This window comes from Lactuca saligna, chromosome 7, assembly GCF_052625555.1.
Source record: "Lactuca saligna cultivar CGN05327 chromosome 7, ASM5262555v1, whole genome shotgun sequence".
Taxonomy (NCBI): domain Eukaryota; kingdom Viridiplantae; phylum Streptophyta; class Magnoliopsida; order Asterales; family Asteraceae; genus Lactuca; species Lactuca saligna.
Genome location: NC_136423.1, coordinates 34,929,150 through 34,940,762, shown reverse-complemented (window position 1 = coordinate 34,940,762; position 11,613 = coordinate 34,929,150). Strand labels below are relative to the sequence as shown.

The following is an 11,613-nucleotide window of genomic DNA, read 5'->3' as shown; positions in this document are numbered from 1 at the left end:
ATATGTTGTTTCAAAGAGTTTTTAGCCTAACGATTATCAAATGTTTTTTTTTTCTTCCCGAAATTAATGGTTCAACTCGAATCTGAAACATAAATTAAATTAATAGTAGTTTAGGAATGTATTAGATTTACGTTTAAAAAAAATTAAAAAATAAAAATAAAAGTAAAGGCTATAATGAGAAGGGTGACATTGAAAATATCCAAAAATAGAAATGCTCACCATCCACCAAAGCATGTCTATCTCCTTTCGGCTTGAGGCACGTAACGTAACCGCATGTTATTAAAACTACATTTATTCCACAGACGTCATAGGAATGACCGGATCACATTGGTTAGTATGGGCGGTTTTTGACGCCTACCTTCTTCCCGAAAAGATCTCATCATTCCAACTCTCTTTCTCTTTCTCTCTTTCTCCTTCTCTCTCACACACCGCAGACTCAGCATCACTAGTGCTGAAAAAAAGTGATCAAAGATACCACCGTCTGCGTTGAATTCCACAATGCCTTATTTTCCATCCATCTTGCTTTAATGCCACGCAATTCAAAGGTCTTCTGGATTGCTTTACCTTTTATCACCATTAACACTGCCTTTTAAGTTTCAATCATCGCACACACACAAGAACATTCGAAAGAATCTTGAGAATTAAGGGTGTTTCCCAAGAATTCACTTTTCTTTTTTTAATGTTTTTAGTTGATTCATAGATTGATATTCAAGATTTTTTGAAGTTGATGCCTTCGTTTTGAAAGGTGCTGAATCTTGTCTCATTCTTCTTCTGTATTACTAAGATTTCAAAATTAAAAGTTTTAGTGAGTACTTATGTGTCTTTACTCCTCTCTAGCTTAAATTGTTATAGCATCATGGTTGATATGGTGGCCGGAAAAGGGTCGTCGTCGACGGTGGCTCTAGGGAGGGGCTCTGTCTTCTTTTATGGCGTCGGTCATATGCTCAATGACATAACAGCTGCGTGCTGGTTTACTTATCTTTTGGTTTTCATGACAGATATCGGATTATCCCCCAGGTGAACACTAAATTAAACTAGAATCTGATAAATAATAGATCGTTTTCAGATTTTTATCGGATTACTTACAAGTTATATATTGTGTTGATCCTGTCTTTTCTTCTCAAGGAATGCTGCTATTGTCATGCTTTCTGGTCAGATAGCTGATGGATTCACTACCATTTTCGCTGGCGAACTGGTATCTTAGAAAACCAGATAATATAATATTTTACAAGTTTCCATTTGAAAAAAAAACATGAAGTTTTCAATATTTGGATCGATATATTGTATAATGAAACTTCTTCATTGTTGATAAACAATACTCCATATAATAATGGTGACTGATAGTGGGCATATACATAAATTCAGTTCAAAACTTCATCAAGAAAACAAAATGCTGTGGTTTTCATTCAATGGCTAGTTCTATACTTAATTTTATCTTTTTTTGTTGGAGAAAACATTGCAATTTTTATCCCACTCACATCAGTCCTATCGGATGCCAAATATGTCTTGTCCTATGTAGCAAGTGGGCCTTTATGTTCTTGTTTCATGGTAGATTTAATTATAACATTTGTTTGTTTTTTCGATGTTTGTCATAGATAGACAGGTTTGGGCATTTTAAGGTATGGCATGCAGCAGGTTCGATTCTGGTGGCCATTTCGTTCTCTTCTGTATTTGGAGGATGTGTTCCTTGTATTATTTTTGGCAATGAATCTACTTGGTTGCAAACAATTGGTTATAGCTTTTTCGCAGCTGTCTTCAATGTGGGATGGGCTGCTACACAAGTCTCACACATGTAATCTTGTTTCTCTTAAGCTCTTATCTTGTGTCAGATAATTAAATGATGTTCAAAAAGTATTTCAAAAAATGATGTCACATTTTGGGTAATGAAAGTTAGAAATAATGGATTTAGTTTGTTTCATTGAGTTATTTTTATGGGTATAAGTCATTGTGTTATGAACTTGCTAATTGTTGCTCAATTTAGGTCTATGGTGAATTGCATCACCCTTAATTCGACGAGTAGGGTTGTGCTAACTAGTTGTCGGAACGCGTTTTCAATGGTAAGTGAGTTTTATAGGAATAAAAACATTTGATTACCATGAAATTGTTCTATGATAAGAAAGTAGTGTTATCTTATAGGTTGCCAACCTTAGTTTATATGCGGTTGCCTTCTTGGTGTTCCACATTTGGCCTTCAAAAACCACGGGTGAAGTTGAGAATCAGGTATTGAGATGATGGCTTTCGTTAATTATTACCCATGACATGACATGACTGGATAAGACATTATTGTACTAGATGAGAGCAGACAAACTTTCTAACTATATTTTCATTGATGAGGGTGAAGAGGGCATTCACTTCTTTTGATTAGACAAGAGATCAAGAGAGAGTTATTTTGGCCATTTTGGGTGGGACAAAGACTTGTAATTTTTGTCTCGTTGACACTAATTTGGTGTCGGTCTTATGCATGTCAAATAAGAAAGGCCTTATGTTTCCATATTGTATAACAAAAGGAAGCGAATAGTCTTTCTCGACTTATATATTGCCCTTTTTTGGATTTCATTATTGTCTCTCAGTATCGTTGGATTGCGTACTCATCAATATTCATTGGATGCTGCTTCGTGGTCGTGTTTCACATTGGGACAAAAGAGCCGAGGTATTTGACCATATGAATTTGTGTACATGATTTACACATTATATATATATATATATATATATATATATATATATATATATATATATATATATATATATATATATATATATATATATATATATATATATGATCCAGAGTGGGCCTTGAGTGGTTGTGGTTGCTAGAAGAATAACCTTTTACAATCATAACAATGTTGGCAACAATTTGGATATTAAAATCATGAATTTTAGCTTCGAAAGAAAAATGTATTCATTTTTATATTGGTATGTTCATATCAAACTACTTTGGCTATTATAAAGCTACTGGGATGTTTGTTGTTTGTAGATTGAAGGAAGACTTTCATGGGGAGTATGGTTATCAAAAGATAGCATGGACTTATTGGTTTAAGAAAGTTCTATACTATCAAGTTGCTCTTGTCTATGTGTTCACTCGGTTAATAACTAATGTTTCACAGGTTCGATATCATTAAGTTGTTCATCTCAAATATCATAACAACCAATATATTTCCAATTTTGGGAAACCATGCATGTTTGAGGTTTATATGCTCTTTCAAGACTCCTGAATTGCATAACTTTGGTTTATCATTGTGGAGTATAGGCATTTCTCGCGTTCTATGTCATCAACGATCTAAGAATGGTCCAATCTTCTAAAGCATTGGTACTTATATGAACCTGGTGATATATTGATCATCACATTTTCTCTTTCACCACAATATATGAATCATGTGATGCTCACTTTTGGCGTATTAACTGTGTTTTGGTAGATTCCGGCCATGATCTACATTTGCAGCTTCATTGTATCCATTCTACTACAGGTTCCATTTTGAAACTCATTTCTTGATATTATGACTGAAAATTTTGAATTTGGAGAGTCAGAACGGATGCTTTTATTATTAGAATTTGAACCAATGTATTTAGTTTTCTAAAGAAAACAATGAGCAATCTTAATGTTGCATGAATTTTACGTTTGAGAAGTACTCGAATGAATCTCCAATGTCAAAGATTCTTGATTTATGATCGACACATGTTGACTTTCGAGAGTCAAAGCCTATGCTTTTGATTTTTACCAGGTGCATGTAGTTTTAAGAAGAAAATTTATGTATCCCTTTTGAACTTCATAAGAAATGACGCGATGCGAAATCTTGATGATAAATTCGAAACGAATTTTCACATGAATCTTACATTTGTTAAGTACATGGTTTGACTCTGAAATGTCAAAGATTCTTAATTTACGATTGACATATTTTGACTTTCAAGAGTCAAAGTATATGCTTTTAGATCAGAATTTTGAGCCGGTGTGTTTAGGTTTGAAGAAAACTAACCATACCCATAATGAAAAATCTCGACGTTAAACAAAAATTATTTTTTCACATGAAATTTGAGAATACTTGGGTTGACTCTACAATGTCAAAGATTCTTGATTTATATGATATACAGTTTGGAATTCCAAAGTGTAACGATAAATTATAGAATTTTAATTTTAATTTTAATCTGTCAATATATATAGTTTTTCCGAAGAAAACTAACCATACCTGTAACTTCACAATAAACGACATAATGAGAATTGAGAAATCTCGATGTTAATTTAGAGCTATAATTCATCTGTATTTAACGTTTATGAATTGAAGTACTTGGTTTGACTCTACAAAGTCAAAGATTCTTAAATCTTGACTTAAACACGTAATGTCTAGGAGCTCACATGGACTGGTCAACGCCTGAAAGTCTTCTTTTCGGTTGGAGGTGTTTTGTGGATACTTTGTGGTTCAGCAATTTTCTTTATGCCAAGCAACACGAAGAAGATGATGTACTTACTTTCATTAGTCATCGGCATTGCAAATGCTCTAATAACGGTATACCACTTTGACTTTCCATATATATATATATGCTATATATATATCTTCTCCGAATACTATTTATTTTAAATTTTATTTAATCAATAATCATATGTCACATGATAGGTTACTGGGGTAAGCATGCAAAGCTATCTTGTTGGTGAAGATGTTAAAGGTTGTGCTTTTGTTTATGGATCATTGAGTTTTCTTGAGAAGATGTCGTGCGGCTTTGCTTTATGGGCACTTGAATCGTATCAAAGTAAGGCCGTTTTTTTTGACTTAATTCGTCCTAACTTTTTACAAATTTTCCATAATTTATTATTTTTCATCCATTAACTTCTTCACAAGTGTTTTTTTTTAAAAAAAATATCTTTTATCGTGACAATACTTGGTGGGAAAGAAGAAACAAGACCCTAAGTACCTTGTGCTAAAAAAGAACAAAAAGGACATACTTTGCCAAATCTTGAGGAATACTTGCAAGAACCCATATCAGATCTTAAAACAAATGTCCATCAAATGATGGTGAATTTAATTAGCAATCAGTCGATCCAAGATCAACTATTTAAAATAAAAAATTCAAAACTATCGGTTCTTGATGATAGTGTTTATGTTGCAGACACCTCTCAACCACTAAAGGAATGCAATCCTATGTATTCATGTTTTTCGGTTTCAAGATATGGATTTGGTCTTGTGCCTGCAATTTGTGCGGTTGCCGGAGTGGTTGTGACATGCACCATGAAGCTTGAGAGGCCCCGTTTAAGACCTTTGAAGGTGCCTCTCTTGGAATAGCTCTCATAATTCTTCTTCTTCTTCTGGTGTTAAAGCTGATTGAAGTTATGAATTTACGTCGATTGATACGATCTTGATTGGAAATGAAGGGTGGATTCTTGGAAATGTGAGCTATGAAAGCAAAGTATATGGAGTTGTGTATTAAATCGTCCTAGTTATATTGCATTCATGTAAAATTTAGTTTTTCAATTGGTTTTATATTGGATAAAGGTTATATTATTAACAAACATGATTTTTTTAGGTTATTTTTAAGAAAAATAAAATATTTTCGCTTGGTCTTAAATTATTATAAGTATTTTTATAATCTAAATTAATTCATTTATGATTATGGAATTCTAACCATACACTACAAAGTGAAAAATATTGTTATTAATTTATAATTATAGAATAATAATAAAGTGGAAATATCGGTATTCATTTAAGATTATAAAATAATAATAAAATGGAACATCGTTATTAATTTATCATTATAGAAATAGTCATTATACTTTAGTTTTATACTTATTAGAACTAAACATATAAAATTTTGAGTATAACCCCTTATTCACCAAATTTTATACAAATTATATTTTCACCTTAAATGAAAGATTGAAGGCCCGCCACTAATTTTGATAATAAGAAAAAATAGTTCATGACTACATAGTAATTTTCTTTTTGTATTATTTATTTATTGATGAGATGTACAGTCTTAGTATTCATGAAATGTGTTTTATTCATTTATGATTATAATTGTACAGAAATTTTTTTATCTCCAATATAACGACCCGAAAATCATAAGCTAAAAATTTTATTTTTAATTCAAGCATAACCACCATTTATCTTTTTCAACCATTTAAAAGTATATCAGAGTTAAAATAACTATCATAGTACAATCCCAAAATCGTAAGCACAAAGCTTAGTGAGTTCCCTAAAATACAACATATTATACATACAATGGGCCCCGTGTAACACCCCGTTTATTTAAATAAATTAGTAAATGTGAGTCCCGGACTAAATTGTGAAGAATTTTAGAAGTCGGAGTTAAAAGAGTAAGTTCGGGATTAAATTGAAAAGATTTGAAGGCTGAAGGGTTTATTTGTAATTTAGGGAGTTATTATGAAAGAAATTTATGGGATCAAGGATTAAAATGTACGTTTTGGAGTTAGTTTGTAAAGATTTCTGAAGGTAGCGTTAAAAGCGTAAATTATGAACTTATTTTGAAAGAAAAGAAGGAAGGAGGGATCGATTATGTTAATATGGGAATGTGTTTTAAGGCACCAGGTATATAAGTGATATGTGAACCCTATCCCTACTTGTGTATCGGCCGCCACTCATGTTTTCAGCCGCCAACATCCCGTTCTCCCCTTTTGCACTTCGATCAGGTGAAGCTCCGACGATCGCCGCAACTGAAGCCTTAGACTCCGAGAGTCGGCATTCCATCTTGCTGTCGATGACGACGCCATTGCCACTGTTTCATCGCCATAACCCGCTACCGATGAAGTCTTAAACAACTATCGAAGACCAACAGGAGTGTTGTCGCCGCTGCACTGCCTTTGTGAAGAAGATGAAGCCACCACCGGACGCCGCATCCACAGCAACATCGATGGCCCTTGTGCCGTTCACTTTTGATGTGGGCATTGCTTCGTTCCAAGATGGTCTCCACTCGTCCTCCTTGCCCCTTCTTCTCTCTAGTTCGTTGCTGCAACGCCGATGAGCCACTTGAGTTGCTGCTGCCTTTACTAAACGCCACCAGGTGGGTGGCTCGGTGCGTCTTGCAATCAGAATCGTAAGGGTGTGTTACTTTTTGTTCAGATTAGCTTGCAAAGCTATTGTTGATTATGTTTGTTGTGTGGGTGTGACAGTTTGGCCGAAGATCGAGAGAAAACCCACCATGGCCGCCGACCATGGTGGTTGTTGCCCTGAAACCACCTTCTGCCACCGCATGCCACCGTGAGGTGGTGGCTGTGTGGGTAGATCCTTGTGTGAGTGTTTTTTTAGAAGTTGTTTGCGAAGTACACGGTCGGAAAAGTTGAGAAAAGGGCCACCACCACCACCCTGAGGTGGTGGCTGCCGCCAAGCGCCACCGCCGGCCGCCATGGTGTGCTTGTGTGTGTGTGTTAGTTAGTTAGTGTGTGTGTATGTGTGTATAAATCATTGTAATTGTAATTTCCAAAAGATTAATGAAAAGAAATGGAAAACCACCACCTTAGGGTGGTGGCCGCCGCCGTGAGCCGCCATCGACCACCACTACCCGAGGTGGTAGTGGGTGGTGCCCCGCTAGCAAACCCTAATGGGCTTAGATATTGGTTTTGGGCCTATTGGGCCATGTTTGGGTGTAAAACCCTAATTATGAGTTTTGGGCCTTATACTTATTGGGCCCACTTTTGGGCCATTGGGATTGGATTGTGAATTAAGTCCAAATTATTCCATGCCATTTATCTAGTAGAGTAAAGAACTTAATGGACTAAGTCCTTAATGAGCTAATTGAGAAAATATTAATATTTGGGAATTTATCAGGACACATGAGAATTATTTAATAAGTGAAATATTAAATAATAATCATTGGCAGAAATTAATCTAAGCAATAATGGACTTAATGGATTAAGTCCTTAACGGATTAAGTCCCTAGTGGGTTAAGTAAGAAACACTTAACCCTAGTTATCATTTGATGTGAAACTCTAATTTCACTTGGGCTTTGTGTTGGGCCATCCGAGAATAATCAAATGGACTAGAGTAATTAGTTGGGCTTTAGGGTAAGGCCCATATGAAGGATTGGGCCCAATTTGGAAAATTGGGCCATAGTTGGGGCCTAGATGGTTGTATGATATTGAGCCCTAGAATGATACATGTTGGACTAGACTGATCAATTGGGCTATATGTTGGACTTTGATCCCTAGTTGACTTTGGGCCTATGGATTGGGCCTTGGGCTTGGGTAAGCCAAGCTAGGGGTAATGTAGTAATTATCCAAAGCATGTATTTTTAGTTATGTGTTAGAACCCAATTATTAATTGGGTGTTATTTGGTGTTAACAGTTCGGGAATCTGTCAACCAGCAGCTGGGGTGGAGTCTGCGGGACTTCAGCAGTGTGGGATTGTGTCTGCGGGACTTCAGCAGTGTGAGGTGAGTTTCCTTCCAGTAGGAACGGGTCTAAGGCCACAATATCGGCCCGTTTAGTAGCAGTAGTTTCCGGACTTTGGTCCGATGCAGTTGTTAGTTTGTTTGATGCCTTCGTGGCTCAGACAAGATTTATGTGTTAAGTGTTATGGGCTACGGCCTGACCTAGTATGCAGTATATGAGTTTATGATCATGTGTGTTATGCTATTTGATATGTGTTTTTGCTATGCTATGCTATGCCCAGTCAGTTCCGGACTTCGGTCCGATGCAGTTAGTTCCGGACTTTGGTCCGATGCAGTTAGTCCCGGACTTCGGTCCGATGCAGGGGACAAGGTCCCAGTCAGTTCCGAACTTCGGTCCGATGCAGTTAGTTCCGGACTTCGGTCCGATGCAGGGGATAAGGTCCCAGTCATTTCCGAACTTCGGTCCGATGCAGTTTCCGGGCTTCGTCCCGATGCAGTGGGCAAGACCCAATATGTGTTTATATGTTATTGTATGGTATGTGGTAGTTTGGGGGAGCTCACTAAGCTTCGTGCTTACAGTTTCAGTTTTGGTTTCAGGTACTTAGTTTTCAAAAGAGGAGCTCAGGAAGATTGCATTGCACACACCATTTGTTCAGCCTGGGATGTTTATACTCTGATATATTTGACAGTTGTTATAATATTTTGAGATACATTGCTTATGATTTCTATATGAGGTTTATTGACTATGGTTTTATCATTAAATTAAACGAAATTTTCAGACTGTGTTTTTGGGATGTTACACCCCGCCCGGAACAAATCTGTCAGTAACATGTGATTGGCCCCGCACAACAAACTCATTAGCCCCCACCTTGTCTCGGGCCTCGCCCGATATACATACAAACACATAAAATACATGCAAGGATCACAAAGACAGACAACATACAATACACTCATCAGGCCCCGCCTAACATCGGACCCCGCCTGGTATACATATCACATTTCATACATGAGGAGTCACACAAGCAACTAGCACCCTAATCATATTAAATCATGGGCCAACATTGGTGTCTTAGACCTACCAAACACAGTGAGGAGACTCACCTCAATCGAAAGATAGCAAATCCAACACCCGAGTCTGTTGCACAACGGCTCCTCACTAAACATAATCGATACTGTCACACCCCCGGCCGAGGCGGAACATGCCGAGAGTGCGACTAAGTTCATGGATCACATATAATCTAAATATATAGCACAAGTACAACGATAAACAAAAGAACATTTGTATTTCATCATTAAGTTTGAATACATGGTTCTTACAGATAATAATAGTACAGTAGTTTCCTTAAATAGGTAAGCAGATAACAAAAACTAAATAGCTAGGTTATCTGTATTCCATGACCAATCTTCTGTCTGAACGCTTGTCTAATGATTTCCTAAGAATACATATAAGTTTGAGGGTCAACACAAATGTTGGTAAGCGTTACAGGTTTTCTGTTAACCATAATAATACTTTTAGAAAGTCCAATCTCCAAGAGTATCTCCGCTGAGAAATTGGTGGATATTTATGTGTGAGAGGTGATGGCTAGACATGGGGTACTAGTGTCGGTAGTCTCTGACAGAGATGTTCGATTTACATCTAAATTCTGGAAGAAGTTTCACGAGGAACTAGGGACTCTGTTACATTTCAGCATGACATACCACCCCCAGACAGATGGCCAGAGTGAGAGGAGGATCCAAACACTTGAGGATATGCTTTATGCATCCGTGTTGGATTTTGGAGGGAGTTGGGATACATACCTCCCACTAGCAGAGTTTTCATATAACAATAGTTATCATGCTAGTATCGACCGAACACCGTTCGAGATGTTGTATGGATGGAGGTGTAGGACCCCTGTTTGTTGGGGTGAGGTAGGGCACCGTGTCATGGGGAGCACCGAACTGGTGCTCAAGACTACCGATTTGATTCAGCAGGTGCGTGACAGGTTACGAGTTGCACAGAGCCTTCAGAAAAGCTATACTGACCGGCACCGATCAAATCTCGAGTTCCAGGTAGGGGACATCGCCTTGCTAAGAGTATCACCATGGAAGGGTGTTATTCAATTCCGGAAAAGAGGCAAGTTAGGTCCCTGATATATTGGCCTGTTTAGGATTTTGGCCTTACTGTTTGGATCTGTCGGATCTATCAACACAAATGTTGGTAAGCGTTACAGGTTTTCTGTTAACCATAATAATACTTTTAGAAAGTCCAATCTCCGAGAGTATCCCTGATGAGAAATTGGTGGATATTTATGTGTGAGAGGTGATGGCTAGACATGGGGGGCCAGTGTCGATAGTCTCTGACAGAGATGTTCGATTTACATCTAGATTCTGGAAGAAGTTTCACGAGGAACTAGGCACTCTGTTACATTTCAGCACGACATACCACCCCCAGATAGATGGCCAGAGTGAGAGGAGGATCCAAACACTTGAGGATATGCTTTAGGCATTCGTGTTGGATTTTGGAGGGAGTTGGGATACATACCTCCCACTAGTAGAGTTTTCATATAACAATAGTTATCATGCTAGTATCGACCGAACACCGTTCGAGATGTTGTATGGATGGATGTGTAGGACCCCTGTTTGTTGGGGTGAGGTAGGGCACCGAGTCATGGGGAGCACCGAAGTGGTGCTCAAGACTACCGATTTTATTCAGCAGGTGCGTGACAGGTTACGAGTTACACAGAGCCTTCAGAAAAGCTATACTGACCGCCACCGATCAGATCTCGAGTTCCAGGTAGGGGACATCGCCTTGCTAAGAGTATCACCATGGAAGGGTGTTATTCAATTCCGGAAAAGAGGCAAGTTAGGTCCTTGATATTTTGGCCCGTTTAGGATTTCGGCCCGGGTAGGCAAGGTGGCTTACCGTTTGGATCTGTCGGACGAGCATAGCTAGATACACAACACCTTCCATGTATCCCAGCTCCGGAAGTGTGTTGCAGACAAGGCCACAATTGTTTCTCTGTATGACATTCAGGTAGATGAGAGCCTAAACTAATTTGAGAGGCTCGTTGCGATTCTGGATAGGAAGACTAAGGTTCTTCGGAACAAGGAGGTGAGGTTAGTGAAGGTGTAATGGCAGCATCGAAGACGCTCTGAATGGACGTGGGAGCCAGAAGAGGAGATGCGAGATCACTACCCGGATTTTTTGCGTCAACAGACTTCGAGGACGAGGTCAAGTTCAAGTGGGGGAGATTTGTAATTCCTGTTCCAGGTATCATTTAATTTTCTAAGGATTTAGGGTTTTGT

The 11,613-nt window shown here is 37.9% G+C and overlaps 1 protein-coding gene across 3 annotated transcripts; it reads left to right on the top strand.

Moving 5' to 3' along the window:
* Positions 1-300: 300 nt before the first annotated feature.
* LOC145006082 (uncharacterized) lies at positions 301-5,515 on the top strand. Of its 3 annotated transcripts, none has more exons than XM_078965180.1 (14): positions 301-545; positions 701-745; positions 838-1,017; positions 1,126-1,195; positions 1,596-1,792; positions 1,982-2,057; positions 2,137-2,220; positions 2,571-2,650; positions 2,975-3,104; positions 3,248-3,307; positions 3,414-3,464; positions 4,341-4,499; positions 4,608-4,740; positions 5,098-5,515. In XM_078965180.1, the coding sequence occupies exons 3-14, from the start codon at positions 857-859 to the stop codon at positions 5,268-5,270; spliced, it is 1,374 nt and encodes a 457-aa protein (XP_078821306.1). In that variant the 5' UTR covers positions 301-545; positions 701-745; positions 838-856; the 3' UTR covers positions 5,271-5,515. The 3 variants fall into 3 exon arrangements, with proteins under 3 accessions (XP_078821306.1, XP_078821305.1, XP_078821304.1); XM_078965179.1 differs by having other exon boundaries at positions 690-745; XM_078965178.1 differs by lacking the exon at positions 301-545 and having other exon boundaries at positions 568-745.
* Positions 5,516-11,613: the final 6,098 nt, after the last annotated feature.

Bases quoted from the DNA above. Each gene is read 5' to 3' on its own strand.
- LOC145006082 (XM_078965180.1), top strand. From the start codon at position 857: ATGGTTGATATGGTGGCCGGAAAAGGGTCGTCGTCGACGGTGGCTCTA. The intron at 2,221-2,570 runs GTATTGAGATGA...ATTGTCTCTCAG, and splicing joins CGGGTGAAGTTGAGAATCAG to TATCGTTGGATTGCGTACTC. The intron at 2,651-2,974 runs GTATTTGACCAT...TGTTGTTTGTAG, and splicing joins ATTGGGACAAAAGAGCCGAG to ATTGAAGGAAGACTTTCATG.